Source organism: Teleopsis dalmanni, chromosome 2 (assembly GCF_002237135.1).
Source record: "Teleopsis dalmanni isolate 2A chromosome 2, ASM223713v2, whole genome shotgun sequence".
In the NCBI taxonomy this organism is placed as follows: Eukaryota; Metazoa; Arthropoda; class Insecta; order Diptera; family Diopsidae; genus Teleopsis; species Teleopsis dalmanni.
In genome coordinates, this window is record NC_051847.1 from 30,086,636 (window position 1) to 30,102,419 (window position 15,784).

At 31.2% G+C, this 15,784-nt stretch overlaps 2 protein-coding genes across 3 annotated transcripts in view; both read left to right on the plus strand.

Annotated features, from left to right (window-relative positions):
• Nucleotides 1-5,470, plus strand: part of LOC119677735 (low-density lipoprotein receptor-related protein 6) — a 60,936-nt gene extending 55,466 nt beyond the window's left edge. The window contains exons 2-6 of the mRNA XM_038089197.1: nt 171-3,151; nt 3,215-3,375; nt 3,438-3,707; nt 3,767-4,394; nt 4,462-5,470. Of these exons, the coding sequence (XP_037945125.1) occupies nt 171-3,151; nt 3,215-3,375; nt 3,438-3,707; nt 3,767-4,394; nt 4,462-5,268 (4,847 nt within the window). The 3' untranslated portion in view covers nt 5,269-5,470. The remainder of the gene's footprint in view (nt 1-170; nt 3,152-3,214; nt 3,376-3,437; nt 3,708-3,766; nt 4,395-4,461) is intronic.
• A 6,462-nt stretch (nt 5,471-11,932) lies between these two features.
• LOC119683749 (sodium-dependent nutrient amino acid transporter 1-like) lies at nt 11,933-15,611 on the plus strand. Of its 2 annotated transcripts, XM_038097581.1 has the most exons (9): nt 11,933-12,290; nt 13,631-13,853; nt 13,919-14,189; nt 14,256-14,359; nt 14,423-14,612; nt 14,670-14,946; nt 15,005-15,181; nt 15,243-15,340; nt 15,398-15,611. In XM_038097581.1, exons 1-9 carry the CDS (start codon nt 11,957-11,959, stop codon nt 15,548-15,550), a joined length of 1,827 nt encoding a protein of 608 aa, XP_037953509.1. In that variant the 5' UTR covers nt 11,933-11,956; the 3' UTR covers nt 15,551-15,611. The 2 variants fall into 2 exon arrangements, with proteins under 2 accessions (XP_037953509.1, XP_037953510.1); XM_038097582.1 differs by lacking the exons at nt 15,005-15,181; nt 15,243-15,340; nt 15,398-15,611 and having other exon boundaries at nt 14,710-14,850.
• Nucleotides 15,612-15,784: the final 173 nt, after the last annotated feature.

The window sequence follows — 15,784 nt, forward strand, 5'->3', positions numbered from 1 at the left end:
CTATTTTGTTGGACGTCATCACATTCCATTTTTAGATATGTTTGATATGATTTCGTATTATCCATTAATAAACTTAAGTCCTGTCATGCTACGTACATATCTATTTATATCAATTAAATAAAATTAATATACTTAATATTAATTAATGTGACCCTTTTTTTGTATTGCAGCGCACGTCACATCCTTATCTCCATCATCAACGTCTTCCTCATTTATTAATACACCAGCAACTCTGTTATTTACTACATATCATGATATCCAAGTGGCCAATATTACAAAGCCCATGGGTGCCACCCAAATTGATATCATCATTAAAGATCTCACTGAAACCATGGCCATCGATTTTTATTATGCGAAAAATTTAGTCTGTTGGAGTGATTGTGGAAGCGGAGTTATTGAATGTATTAATATAAATAGTACGACGGTGCCTTTGACTAGGTCACCTAAACAAACTGTGATATCATCGGGTCTTGATAAGCCCGAGGGACTTGCAATTGATTGGTATACCGATAAATTATACTGGACAGATGGTGAAAAGAATCGAATTGAAGTAGCTAGTTTAGATGGAAAAATGCAGAAAGTGTTGTTCTGGACGGACTTAGACCAGCCGCGTGCTATAGCTTTAGTGCCAGCAAAACGTTTACTTATTTGGACCGATTGGGGTGAATATCCAAAAATTGAACGTGCCAGCATGGATGGTGATCCGCTAACACGTACAACTCTCGTTAAAGACAATATTTTTTGGCCTAATGGCTTAGCAATTGACTTAAAGAAAGAATTAATTTATTGGGCAGATGGTCAATTGAAATTCATTGATGTTATGAAACTTGATGGTAGTAATCGACACACTATAGTGAATAATCTCATATATCCCTATAGCGTGACCTATTTTGATAATCGTTTGTATTGGACAGATTGGTCACGTGGGTCTTTAAATACATTCGATATACAAACGAAAGAAACTAAGGAATTAATTGATCGGCCAAATGCACCAAATTCGGTAAAAGTATGGAATCCAACACTACAGCCATTTGGAGATAATCCCTGTATGCATAATAATGGAAACTGTTCTCATTTATGTTTGCTGTCTACAAATATTGAAGGTTATAGTTGTGCCTGTCCAACAGGTGTGAAACTAATTTCACCAACAACTTGTGCCAACGGAACACAAGATATGCTTTTTATTGTGCAGCGTGGTGAAATAAGCAAAATATCACTGGACTCACCAGATTTTACAATATTTCCAATGCCATTCGGAAAAGTTAAATATGCCATCGCTATAGATTATGATCCTGTCGACGAATATATTTATTGGTCTGATGTTGAAGCTTTTGCAATAAAACGTGCACGTGAGGATGGAACTGGTTTGTCTGATTTTGTTACATCAGACGTCCGCCATCCAGATGGTTTAGCAGTTGATTGGTTGGCTAGAAATTTGTATTGGACGGATACTGTGACAGACCGTATAGAAGTGTGTCGTTTGGATGGATCTGCCCGTAAAGTTCTTATATATGAACATTTAGAGGAACCGAGAGCAATTGCTTTGGCACCAACACTTGGTTGGATGTTTTGGAGTGACTGGAATGAAAAGAAACCAAAAGTAGAACGATCCTCATTGGACGGTTCGGAACGTGTGGTATTGGTCTCGGAAGATCTTGGTTGGCCTAATGGTATAGCACTTGATATTGAAGCGAAAACCATTTACTGGTGTGATGGGAAAACCCACAAAATTGAAGTCGCAAATATGGATGGCTCAGATCGGCGAGTAGTGATAAGCGAAAATCTGAAACATTTATTTGGCTTAAGTCTGTTCAATGATTATTTATACTGGACAGACTGGCAACGACGGTCTATAGATCGTGCACATAAAGTAGCAGGTGCTAATCGTATCAACGTTGTAGATCAGTACCCAGACCTAATGGGATTGAAAGTAGCACGTTTGCGAGAAGTAAAAGGCACTAATGCTTGTGCTGTTCAAAATGGTGGGTGCTCCCATTTATGTTTAAATCGCCCAAGTGATTACGTATGTCGATGCTCTATAGAGTATGAATTAGCTAATGATAAAAAAACGTGTGTCATACCAGAAGCCTTGTTACTATTTGCAAGACAGGAACATATCGGACGCATTTCTATTGATAACAATGAAGGCAATCACAACGATGAAAAAATTCCCTTTAAGGATGTACGTGATGCACATGCCATGGATGTTGATGTAGCAGAGCGACGTTTATATTGGACTGACTTAAAATCCAAATGCATTTTTAGGGCTTTTCTTAATGGTTCCTATGTACAACGCATAGTTGATGCCGGACTAATACGTCCCGAGGGTATAGCTGTTGATTGGCTAGCTCATAATATATTTTGGACAGATTCTGAGGCACGGCGCATTGAAGTAGCACGCTTAGATGGTAGCAGTCGAAAAGTTTTAATATGGAAAGGCATAGAAGAACCACGATCCCTAGTGCTGGAACTCAAAAAAGGTCTTATGTATTGGACAGAGTCACCATCAGATTCGATACGACGTGCGACTATGGATGGTGCTGACCTGCACACAATAATATCTGCAGCAAACCATGCAACCGGTCTAACGCTTGATCCAGAAACTGGTCGACTTTATTGGGCAACACAAACTCGTCCAACCAAAATCGAATCCGCTGACTGGGATGGAAAACGACGTATGGTACTAATAAGTTCTGACGTTGATGAACCTTACGCTCTATCGTTGTATAGAGATTACGTTTACTGGAGCGATTGGAGTTCTGGTGACATAGAACGTGTTAACAAGATAAATGGACAAAATCGGACTTTAGTACATAAGGGTATGCCATACATAACATCATTGTATGTATTCCATAAATATAGACAGACCGGTAGTAATGCTTGCAAAATCAATAATGGTGGTTGCACTCACTTATGTTTAGTTGTGAAATCCAGTCAACGTGGTATGGTGTGTGCTTGTCCCACACATTACATCTTAGCTAAGGACAATGTTTCCTGTATACCACCTAAAAATTATATCATCTTCAGTCAGAGAAATAGTTTCGGACGACTTCTGGCAAATACTACAGACTGTCCAAATGTGCCATTGCCAGTTATTGGCAAAAATATACGCGCTGTGGAATACGATCCAATATCGCATCACATTTATTGGGTGAGTAATATAAACTGGTCCTAAATAATATAAATAAGTTTAAACTGTATGTTTAAAAAACAGGTTGAAGGGCGAAGTCATAGTATTAAGCGTTCTCCTGCCAATGGCACACGAATTTCTGTGATAGTCGGATCTGGGTCACAGCCTTTTGATATTGCACTTGATGTTATTGGTAGATTGCTCTATTGGACCTGCTCCCATTCAAACAGTATAAATGTAACAAGGTAATACAAACCTCATATTTCTAAAAAATATAATTAATTATAAATAAATATTAATTTTGTAGTTTTGACGGAGATAATATTGGTGTAATCGATACTGGCGACTCTGAGAAACCGCGCAATATAGCAGTACATGTTATGAAGCGGTTGCTTTTTTGGACTGATGTCGGTTCTCAGCAAGCTATTATACGAGCACGTGTAGATGGAGCAGAGCGCGTGGTTTTAGCATTCAAATTGGAAGGCGTGACAGCATTGGCAATTGACCAACAAAGTGACATGATTTTTTATGCGCATGGCAAACGTATTGATTACATGGATATTAATGGCAAGAATAAGTGAGTATAAAAGGGATATTTAAAAAAAAAATATAATGAATAATTAATATAATTTATAGAAAAATACTTGTGTCCGCACACATATCTCAAGTGATTTCCATAGCTGCTTTACAAGGATATGTGTACTGGTTAGATGATAAAACAGGCGTAGAACGTGTAGCTATTAATGGTAACGAACGCCGACCTGAAATGCAACGTTTACCACAAATTACAGATATCGTTTCTGTTTGGACTCCTGAAATAAAACAATTTCGCAATCATACTTGTCTGCAGAGCCGAACCAAGTGCTCTCATATTTGCATTGCATCATCAGAGGGACGTTCTCGTGAAATATGTGCATGTCCAAAAAATCTTATGTTGCTAGAAGATAAACAAAATTGTGGCGCTCTTCCCGCTTGTGGACCAGACCATTTTACTTGTGCAGCACCTGTCATGGGTGGTGGACTTAACAATGATATGAATAAGGATTGTATACCAGCATCTTGGCGTTGTGATGGACAAGATGATTGCCCAGACAAATCAGATGAAGTAGGCTGTCCCTCATGCAGGCCCGACCAATTCAGTTGCCAGTCGGGTGAATGTATAGACAAATCACTAGTTTGTGATGGTACTACAAATTGTGGAAATGGACACGATGAAGCTGATTGTTGTAAACGTCTCGGTGAATTTCAATGCCCTATAAATAAAGTAAGTGTCTACAAATTTAATCCAGTATTTATATATATTCACAATAAGTTTCTACTTTTTATCGTAGCTTTGCATATCTTCAACACTGCTCTGTGACGGTTGGGACAATTGCGCTGATGGCGCTGATGAATCAGCCGAAATTTGTTCTACTGCTAACACACGTCGCATGGCACCTTCATCTGATAAAAAGGCATTTATGATACTAATAGGTGCTACTATGATAACAATTTTTTCGATTGTTTATTTATTGCAATTTTGCCGTTCACGACTCGGTAAAAATCGTAATGTACCCAAAGATGATCAAGCTTCAGATCCATTGTCTCCATCTACACTTAGTAAATCACAACGTGTCTCAAAAATTGCGTCCGTAGCAGATGCTATGCGCATGTCTACATTGAATTCACGCAATAGCATGAATTCATATGATCGCAATCATATAACTGGTGCATCCAGTTCAACAACAAATGGTAGTAGCATGGCGGCGTATCCTATTAATCCACCACCATCACCTGCATCACGTTCACGTCGTCCCTATCGTCACTATAGAATTATCAATCAACCGCCACCGCCAACACCTTGTTCAACAGATATTTGTGATGAATCGGATTCTAATTACACAAGTAAATCCAATAGCAACAATAGCAATGGCGGCACAAAACTTTCATCATCATCGGGTGCTGCATGTTTACAGTATCAATATGATAGTGAACCGTATCCACCACCACCAACACCACGTTCACACTATCACAGTGATGTGCGGATAGTGCCTGAATCGTCTTGTCCGCCCTCGCCTAGTTCACGTTCTTCTACTTACTTTTCACCGTTACCACCACCACCGTCACCGGTGCAGTCGCCAAGTAGAGGATTCACATAACATTTTGAGATTTTTATGTAAAAAGTTTTATCTAAGATTTGTTTTTGTAATAATATTGATTGTTAGAAATTTTATCTTTAAATTTATGTTCCAAAAGAATGTTGAAATGAGTAAGTACAACAAAAATCTTTTAAGATTTGCTTTAAAATAAATTTAATTAATTATTATGTTCAATAATAACAACGATGCTTCCGAACTATGTTTTCGATGTTTTAGTCTAACTTATTAATTTTGTGTCTATGTAAATAATGTGTATAAAATTAATTAAAAATGTAAGGAGTTTAAATCAATTTATTAAAAAAAAAATAAATAATAATATTTTAAATCAGTTATTATACATATCAAATATAATAATTATTTAATTAATGGTCATTTAAATGTAATAAATAAACGTGTAAAAATATGTACTGTATATTATGATCTTCCTATGTTTTATAAGAACGAGTTAATGACATTCTGTAAATTTCTTGTTAATATATATAGAACTTTAGTTTGTTTGTTAAACTAAAGTAATTAGTATTATTTTCTATTTGATAGTCAATTAATTAATTATATAAAAATATTTAATGCACCATATAACTTATTTACTAAAACCTTTTTATAAAATACAACGATCATGTGTACGCAATTGTATATGTGTAAATTTTATAATATATACAGTAATATATACACACATATTAGATATATATTTACATATAGCTATGACATATCTATCTATTGAATTTTTAACAAAAGTTCTTCTTAATTGTTTTGAGCCTTAATTGAAATTACAAAAAAAAAAATTATTGTAAATAATGTTCTGTATAAACAAGATGTTTAAAAAAAACAAATATTAATAAAATAAATTTTTAACTAAAGTTATTAACCACAAAATATTTACATATTTATTTGTAAAACTAATAAAAAAAATATTAAATAATTATACATAAACACAAAAACCAATGGACTGCAATTTACATATTAAGTTAATCAAAAATCAATCAATCAAAAATATTTATATATATATAGATATAAATAAAATAGATATATACATATACAATTAATAACAATATTAAATTTCTGTGTTACAATTTTATATATCGACATTAATACATTATTAAAATTATTAATATATTTTGATTTAGATTAATAACAAATTATGATTTTATTATTTACTACTAATATGTAAATTATTTTATATTTTAACTGCTTTCATGTGCCAAATTTACAAATAACTTTTATAATAAGCTTAAATGTAAGAACTATTCCTCTTCCTATATTATGAATTATTAAACATTTATCTGAAGGTATTCATAAAAAGAAATGCATAAAGTGATTAAGCAAATAGCGTTAATTAATTAATTTGACTGTAATTCCTTAAATGAATTTACGATTGAAGCATGCTTTATGAAAAAGAAGTACTTCAAGCAAATCTAAATTATTTTTTTATTCTATTATTTGTTTTTTTTTTTACAAATTTCAAGTTAAACATGACGAAAGAAAAAATTTCAAAGTAAAAAAATATTTGGAATTATTTTCATTTAATAACAAATCAAATTTCTTACTTTTTATAATAATAATATATTATGTAGTATTCTTCTATTTTTCTAAAAATAGTATTCTTCTAAAATAGATATTTACAGTAGTATAAACTAATTAAGAAAATTCAGAGCAGTGATATAATTAATTTTTATTTAGTATTTTATTACGGATTTTTATTTGCATCAAATTTGAAACTTTGTAAGATTTTGCTTTCCCAGCCACAGTGGAACCAGGCTTCCTAATTGGGTCTTTTGAGCATCGCTATTTTTTTTCTCGAGATATCGAAATTTAAAATTATAAACTTTTTACTTGGATTGCAATATAAAAGCTCTTCTGTTATCTAATGCCAACTCTTTATATGTACTTTTTTGAGTACAGAGATATCCCACTTATACAGATAATTTTTCTTACAAAGTACTTACTATTCAGTTTCGATTTAGACTAGTAGAAGATTACTAGGCCGAGATTCAACCACGTTGTAACGCATGTATTCATATTTGTAATTCTATTCATGTTATCTACTATTTAATTCTCCATAGGTTATCACAATAACACCTAAGCTGAGCCTTCCTTTGCCCATCTGATATTAAGAAATCCTTAACGGTTAATATTTTTGCCGTCATTTGAAAGGCAGAGTGTTTGCTGTTCAGTCAGAGTCAGTCAGAGTCAGTCAGCAACATAACATATCTGCCACGGTCACTGTGCTCTGCTACTTTATTCTAAACGAACAAGTTCTAACCAGATAGAATTGCTCATTCCCTTGGAGTCAACTTAAAAAGGTTTACACTTTAGAATTCACTTCGTGTTACATTTATTTTTAGCTATAAATTATCATTAATATATTATTTATATTACCAATTAACTAGTTTGCTTAACAAAATGCAATACTAAAGTACATTTCATCTTTACTGAATGAATTTCATTTTTAACATATGTTTGTGAAATTTGTTAATAAAAAGCATTTATTAATTATGAATACCAGAACGTTAATGTTTTTTTTTCCATTATATAAACACATATTTTTGTTAATTAATTTATTTTTAATATTTTTCATTAAATCATATAAAAATTATATACATATAAAGCCTTTTGCTTTATACATTTGAGTGTATTTGAGATATTCGATAAATGAAAATCTATTTATTATATTTAAAAACTTTTCACTTTGCAAAATTAAACATCAGTTGTGAAATTCATTATTTTAATGTTGAAATTGTTAATTTACATAATGTATATTTTTATAAGTAATAGGTAAAAAAATATATTATTAAAATTATGTTGCATAATTGTGTTTTAAAATTAACACCAGAAAGTGCCTCAAATAATTTGTTTTCCAAAATGTTTTCTTAGGTTTTACCCAAACAAATTTAATAATAAATATTAATTTATGTCTGAAATTAATGTTTATCTATGTTGTAGTTAATTTTAGCAAAAATATGTAAAATAAAAATTCACTTTAACAAATTAAAAATAACAGCATTTAATTTTTTTCAAAATATAGTTCAATTGTTCTTAGACAACATTTTTTAAAAAACATTAAAATTAGTCAAGATGTTAAGTCAACTTTTATTTTTATTTTAAAAATATATAAAAATATATTTAAAAAATTAGTCATTTGATTTAAAGATGTACATTTGATAATGAATAATAAATTAAATATAAATGCAGACAACTGATATAATACATATACGATATGTTTTGAAATTTGACCGATCCATCGCCGCCTCATCTTCAACAACGTGCCATCATGCATAACGTATTGTACATACATTTGAGGGAAAGCTCTTATATATGCAAAATAAACAAAAAGATATAGTCCGGAGAGCAATACGTAAAAGTTGAACTTCACAAAAAATTATAATTCAAAATGTTAGTGAGATGAACTTGGGCTGAGAAAAGTTCTTGAAAGTTTTTTCAACACTACTGTCCATTTTATAGTCGACATTAGACATCTATATATAAGTTATAAGTATGATGTCCTTGCAATTAATTTTGTTTTCCCTTTTTTTAAAATTTCCACAACATTTATAAGCGTTGCCAAGGACTTACATTAGAGCCGGTGGTCTACCCAAAAAGTGAAACCGAAATATTTTATAAAAAAAGAAGTTCCCTTATAGAATAGCATCCATAAATATATTAGAGCGAGTTTAGACAAGTGTACTGTAATTCAGTCAGTTGATTCATTTTTTTGTTGCTCTTTTACGTCTTTGCTTTATTGTTTCTTTTAGATCAAAAGCCACGATATGAGACTAAAACTCACTAAAATCTTCGCTAATAAAGACTTCTGCATGTGGTGCATGAAGGATTAAATGCTGAATTTGCATTCCAGTGATTGAGGGAGAAATTAAGAGGCCAATAGACTTAACATTTAGCAAGCTAAATATATGGAGAGAATGCTCCTGCTTCTTTATGGATATTTGTTCCTCTAGTTCTATGTGTGGAGAAGTTGTTTCTGACTTTTATAAGGACCTAGACTTTGAATTTGATTCAATGGAAAATGTTATATACTAATTTAAATTTAATATTTGTTATTTGGAGTATTTAGTTAATTGATTTTATTGCACACATAATATTAACCTTAGTTCTGGATAATGTTATCATAATAAATTTACATGTTTTTATATAAAAAAAAATGTGTCTGTTTATTAACAAGTTAAAAATGATTAGTATGTTTAAATTTTCTGTATGTCATTTTACATTTGAAATGTATAGAAAATTAATTAAATATTTATTAACATAAAAACATTAAATAGAATGCCGCATGTGTTAAATGTACAATTAATTAACGTATTTAGTATGACAGACATGTAAAAATATTTCGTCAAAAATAGACGTTTAATAACATTTGGATTTCAAATAACTTAAAAGTGTCTTATCGCAAAATGAAGAATATAATACTATAAATAATAAACTAATAATATGTTTATAATAAACTTTGTGGGGCCTTAAAGCAGTATGTCGTATTATGAAACCTAATTAAATTTAGAAAAAATGTAATTAACTATGAATTTATAACCGTTAAATATTCATAATATTTTGATATCGGTTGAGTGATTAGACTAAAAATAAGAATGGAACCCATATACGGATTTAAACCCTCATACTTAATAGAAATTGCTCAATACTCATTTATATTAAACGGAAAATATTTTTATCTTAACTATTTCAAAATAAATATATTCCTTCATATCTCGGAAAAATTTTATCATAACCTTGTGTAATTGACATTAACTATTTTTATTGCTATAATAATTACAGAGATGTAACTAATGTCGCTATATTTTATACAAAACACATATATTTAAGTAGACATATATTTTTAATCCCACTAATTCACACATTTAACAATACATACATATACGATTTGTACAATAAACCGCAGCAGATTAAATGTTTTACTTTAACTTGTTAAATCTTAGCACAATAATAGAAGATGCGGAAATTCATTCACAAAATTAAGATAGAAGTACCGACTTAGACGACTTTTTAAGACGCTATACTGTTATTATTATGAAAATTATAGTAATATATAGAGAAGATGAAATCCTTTAAGTCAAAAATGTGATCAACTTAAATTATCTATTGGTTTCCTTCTACTTATTTGTTAGCATTATAATTCAGGGTAGATTCAAAGGTTGAAACCCTGAAGTTTTGGGCTACTCTATGAATTAAATCTTCTACCATTAAAAGAGCTTACTTCGCAATAATAGGATTACCATGATATATAGTGAAACCTGACTGAGTTCGTTTGTTATAAATTCGGTTCACTGGGACATTACTGTTGATCTGGATGAAGTGATCGAATGTTTATCAAACAAAAGTTCTAGATTGCTTTTATAATTATTTATTTTTGAATAAGAATGTCCAATATATGCCTATGGACAGGAACTTTTCAATTTGATCTCTCCATTGCTATTTAACAACTTTCTTACTTTTGCAACTTGTTTATTAGCAGTTTTTAATATGGTATATGGCTTAATATGTTATATTATTCAGGTGCCTTAATCTCTTTTCACAAAGAGCAGTGCGAATAGAGCTTGTTTAAATTTTTTATCAAAAGACATTCTTTCAATGTAACCTAACAAAATAATGCACTGGGATTTGAGGTATCTTATGATATTTTAAACTCTTAATATTATTTGTATATTAAAGCTACAGCACCTTTCAATAAGTCATCAGTCTATTGCTAGACCATATGTATTTAATTAGATCTTATATGATAATATATGAATATATGAACACTTGTCGATGACACTACTTTTGAATATTCAGATTTGACATTCATAGATAAAATTGTGTCAAAGTAAGGGTTTGCATATGAATATTCCTTGCTCGAATAAATGAATTAATTTTTTTTTTATGATAATATATATAGGTCGTGTGCGAGTTAGGCTAAGTTGCGTTCTAAATGAGGGAAATTCTAAGTTGTGCCGATAATGTATTGATGTGTCGATACGTGTTGATAAATGGCAAAATGTGTGCAGTGCAAAAAATCCCAAAAAATCTCCCATTTGGTTTAGCATCAACTTAGCCTAACTCGCACACGACCATATTATCAACTGCAATACGCAGATAATAACCAGTTTTAAATGTATACATACATTCTACAGATTGATATACTACAGAACTAAGTGAAAATACTCATAAAAATGTGATTATATGAGTGCTACCGGTACTATTTAAAGGATAAATATAGCCAGTCTAATCCCTCTAATGAAGAAAGTAGCCTTAAGTGGCAACAATAAGGAAATAGAAGTTCCTTACTCCTAAAGACTCCTAAGTCTAGAAATGCTAAAGTCAGTAGTGATCTGTCATATTTGCAAAATTAAACTTGACATATACGCCTCATGTAAATCTATAGTATGAAGAGTGGGAACTTTTATTGTAGCGCCATTATAAATCAGTAATTTTCACATTTGATTTAATTAAATAAAAGCCTCATAAAGTTTATTTCTTTATTTCACATCTGTGATTATTACTAGCAGCAGATTAAGTATCAACATTCCTAGCTAGTACGCATTAAAATTAGTACCTAACGAGCCATTCTAGAGACAAGTTAAAAAGTATTCGAGTTAAACATTAAAAAAATTTAAGACAAATATCATATATATAAAAAACTTTTTTAAAATTTGAATTTTCACGTATAAATAAAATAATATAAAAAAATATGTCATTTGAGAATGAGTTTTCAAAACTTAATACCGACAAAAAGGAATCAAGAGACATATTAGAAGCTATACCAGAGCGTACCAGCAAACCTAAAGAAACTTGGGGTAATGGCATAGAGTTTCTATTCTCATGTATATCACTCTCAGTGGGCTTGGGAAATATATGGCGTTTTCCTTATATTGCTTTTCAAAATGGCGGTGGTGCTTTTGTTATACCTTATCTGATCGTTTTATTCATAATCGGTCGACCAGTTTATTATTTGGAAATAATTCTAGGACAATTTTCTGGGCGTGGATGCATTAAAGCTTTTGATCTAGCACCAATATTAAAAGGTATATTCAAATCATATAATCAAAGAATTTGAAACGAAATTAAACTGTAAAAATACACACATATATATATACATATACTTACTAATTATTATATCACTACGATTTTAATATTGTTAATATTATTAATACAGTAAATATTATTCATGAAATTAGAATATGATTCAGATGAGAACAGATATTATGCTTATGTTTGTTATGAAATAGTAACTAAATGTTCTTAATTTCAAAATTGGATGATCACTCTACCACAGTTCTGATATCAGAAATCAATCTATAAATAAACTCCATTTCTTCATTCACTCCTTTATAATCAATTCTTCTGAACTATTCTAGTACAGTTCGTACTACAATTTTTTTGAATACTAGACACATTAGTGAATTCATCAATTCGGTAATGATTCTATTGAAGGTGTAAGGCTCATATATATCGGTAGGGTTAAGATTGTGAAATACTTTGGGCAGTAACAACACAAAAAAAAACAACTTTAAACAGTAGAAAAATATTAAATAAACTAAAATATAGCTAAAACAAACATCAACAGACCAAGAAGCCAGAGACCGCTCAGCTAGAGACCACTAAGCTAGAGTCAAGTTATATAGAGATCACTGAATTAGAGAACACAATTAGAGAACAACAAAGCTAGAGGTTAGTAAGCTAGAAACCGTAAAACTGAGACCGCCATTAAGTTGAACTAGACATCATTATACTTGAGAACACTAACTTAAAAATCAGTATGCTAGAGACTGGAAAGCTTGATAACACTAACCTAGAAATCACTTGACTGGAGACCACTAAACTATATACCACTAACCTTAAGAACACTAAATCAGAGTAAGCCAGAAAGCACAAAACTTAAAGCTGCTAAGCTAGAGACCAGTAAGTTAGACGCAATTAAGCGAAAAACCATTAAGCGAGAAACCGCTTAATTTGAGATCACGAAGCCAGATAGTAGTGGCTAGTGAAAATAACGAAGCCCTATGCTCCACTGGGAGTAGAGGATAACAAAAAAAAGAAGAAGCTAGAGACTACTTAACTTAAGATCACTTTCTATTTCAATTGATAGTGTTTGCACAACAGAGTGTAAACAGGACCTACTCCTATATATTAATATATAAGATAATTATATAATAATATATAACATTATTGAATTATTTTATTAATCTAACAATTCCGATTAGTTAGTTGAAACAATAACTTCTATTGAAAGTTTTTAATAAGAAACAAAACGCTTTGAATATTTTTATTTCCGCTTTTATAATCAATACTGTTTTAACTTTGTAACTAATCTTGTACCTTTTTATTTTATAAATTAAATTAAATATTTTTTGTATTTGATTAGGAGTGACCGCAGGTCAGGTACTTGCCACAACTGCCTCCATAACATATTACTCTAGTATTATGGCGCTTACTTTGCGCTTTCTAATTGCATCTTTTTCCAAAGTACTACCGTGGAGTTTTTGTCGTTCTGAATGGGGTGATATATGTTTAGATGAAGGTGATTACAATATCAGCACCGAATACATTAATGGAAGTCGCATGTCATCAGCCGAACTCTATTTTCAGTATGTACATATATTTAAATGCAGTGGACGTAACATTCTTTAACATATTTTTCTTGCATTTTCAGAAGAGAGATTTTACATGAACAAACAGATATCAATAATGGAATCGGTTTACCAAATTGGGAGCTAGTAGGCTGTTTAGCTGTAGCCTGGTTTATTATAGGGGCAGTCCTAATACGTGGCATAAAAAGCTCGGGTAAAGCAGCTTATTTCCTAGGCATTTTCCCATATGTGGTGCTTATAGTATTACTCTTTCGTGCAGTCACCCTACCGGGTGCACTTGACGGCATAATATATTTCTTTAAACCACAGTGGAAGGAGCTACTAAATCCATTGGTAATATAAATAAAGAATTTTATTAGAAATAATTAAAGCAGAGACTAATACCTTCATATTTTACAGGTTTGGTATGCTGCAGTGACGCAAGTATTCTTCTCTTTAGCCATCTGTTTTGGTACACTTATTACCTACGCTTCCTACAATGACTTCAAGAGAAATGTATATAAGTAAGTAACATCTTGATTTTATTTAATTATATCGCTTTTTTATTATTAAACTATATATTTCAGTGACATTGTTATTATCACTACTATGGACTCGTGTTCTTCGATTATAGCAGGCTGCATCACTTTCGGTATTTTGGGTAATTTGGCTTTTAAAACGGGTGCCAAGGATATTGCTCATGTTGTTAAAGGCGGCGCTGGTTTGGCTTTTATATCTTATCCGGATGCTATAGCAAAATTTGACTTTGCACCACAGGTACGTATCGATGAAAACATTGCGCCCTTGGCGCTTTAAAGCAAAACTACCTAAAAGGCATTCGCGGTTCTTTTCTTCTTGATGTTATTCGTTTTAGGCATCGGAAGTACTGTCGGCATGGGTTCGTGTATTATACGCGTAATACGGGATCAGTTCAAAAGAACAACAAATTGGAAACTGTCTTTAAGTTTAGCAGTGCTAGGGTTTACAGTGAGCATAGTTTACATGACTCCTGGTGGACAGTTTGTTTTGAATTTAATAGATTTTTATGGTGTTTCCTTCACGGCACTCGTCTTAGCTATTGGTGAACTAGTAGCAGTTAGTTGGGTTTATGGTAAGTTAGATTTACAGTAATGGTACATATTAATTGTAATCTTTTTGATTACTTATAGGAGTAAAACGTTTTTGTCAAGACATACATTTTATGATTGGCATAAAAACTAGTAAATATTGGCGCATATGTTGGAGTTTAATCACACCTGGTTTGATGTTGGCTGTTTTGATATATACATTGATTGATATGAAACCACTCACCTATAAAAATGTAGATTACCCAGTTATAGCTCATGGTAAGCTTGACAGATGTTGTTTATCATAATGAAACTAGTTAAATGTTGAACTATTTTTTAGTATTTGGTTGGTGTTTAGCAGCTGTAGGTCTGCTACAAATACCAGGTTGGGCTTTATACGCCATATTAAAGCAAAAGGGAAAGAAAAACATTTTTAAGGTTTGTAAAGTTTGAGTCTTTCCCATTCAATGAATTTCTATAATAATGAAATTTTAGAAAATTGTTGCCATTAGCCAGCCTGCTAGACATTGGGGTCCTTTAGATGAAAATGTCTTAGAAGAATATGCAGTTTATCGTCAACAAGTTGATCTCGAAAGTAAAGCACTTAAGTCCAGTATGAAAAAGGCTATCAACAATATATTTGGTTAAGACAAAAAGAATAGAATAAAATCTAAAAAATTAAAATATTAAATTTTTTATTAGTTCTTAATTTATATGTGTTAAATTTGTTTAAATAAATTAAAATAATGTAATTAATTATTAACTTTTCTACTTTTATAATGTATTTTAAAAGAGCTTCTATTCCTTTCTGACCTTATCTATTAACAACAAATTAGTTTCACATTCTATTGGTACTCTTTTATTAGATGACATAGTAGATAA

Coding starts and splice junctions, on each gene's coding strand:
- LOC119683749 (XM_038097581.1), top strand. CDS start 11,957: ATGTCATTTGAGAATGAGTTTTCAAAACTTAATACCGACAAAAAGGAA. Junction 12,291..13,630: donor TCTAGCACCAATATTAAAAG/GTATATTCAAAT, acceptor GTATTTGATTAG/GAGTGACCGCAGGTCAGGTA. Junction 14,613..14,669: donor AATTTGACTTTGCACCACAG/GTACGTATCGAT, acceptor ACTACCTAAAAG/GCATTCGCGGTTCTTTTCTT.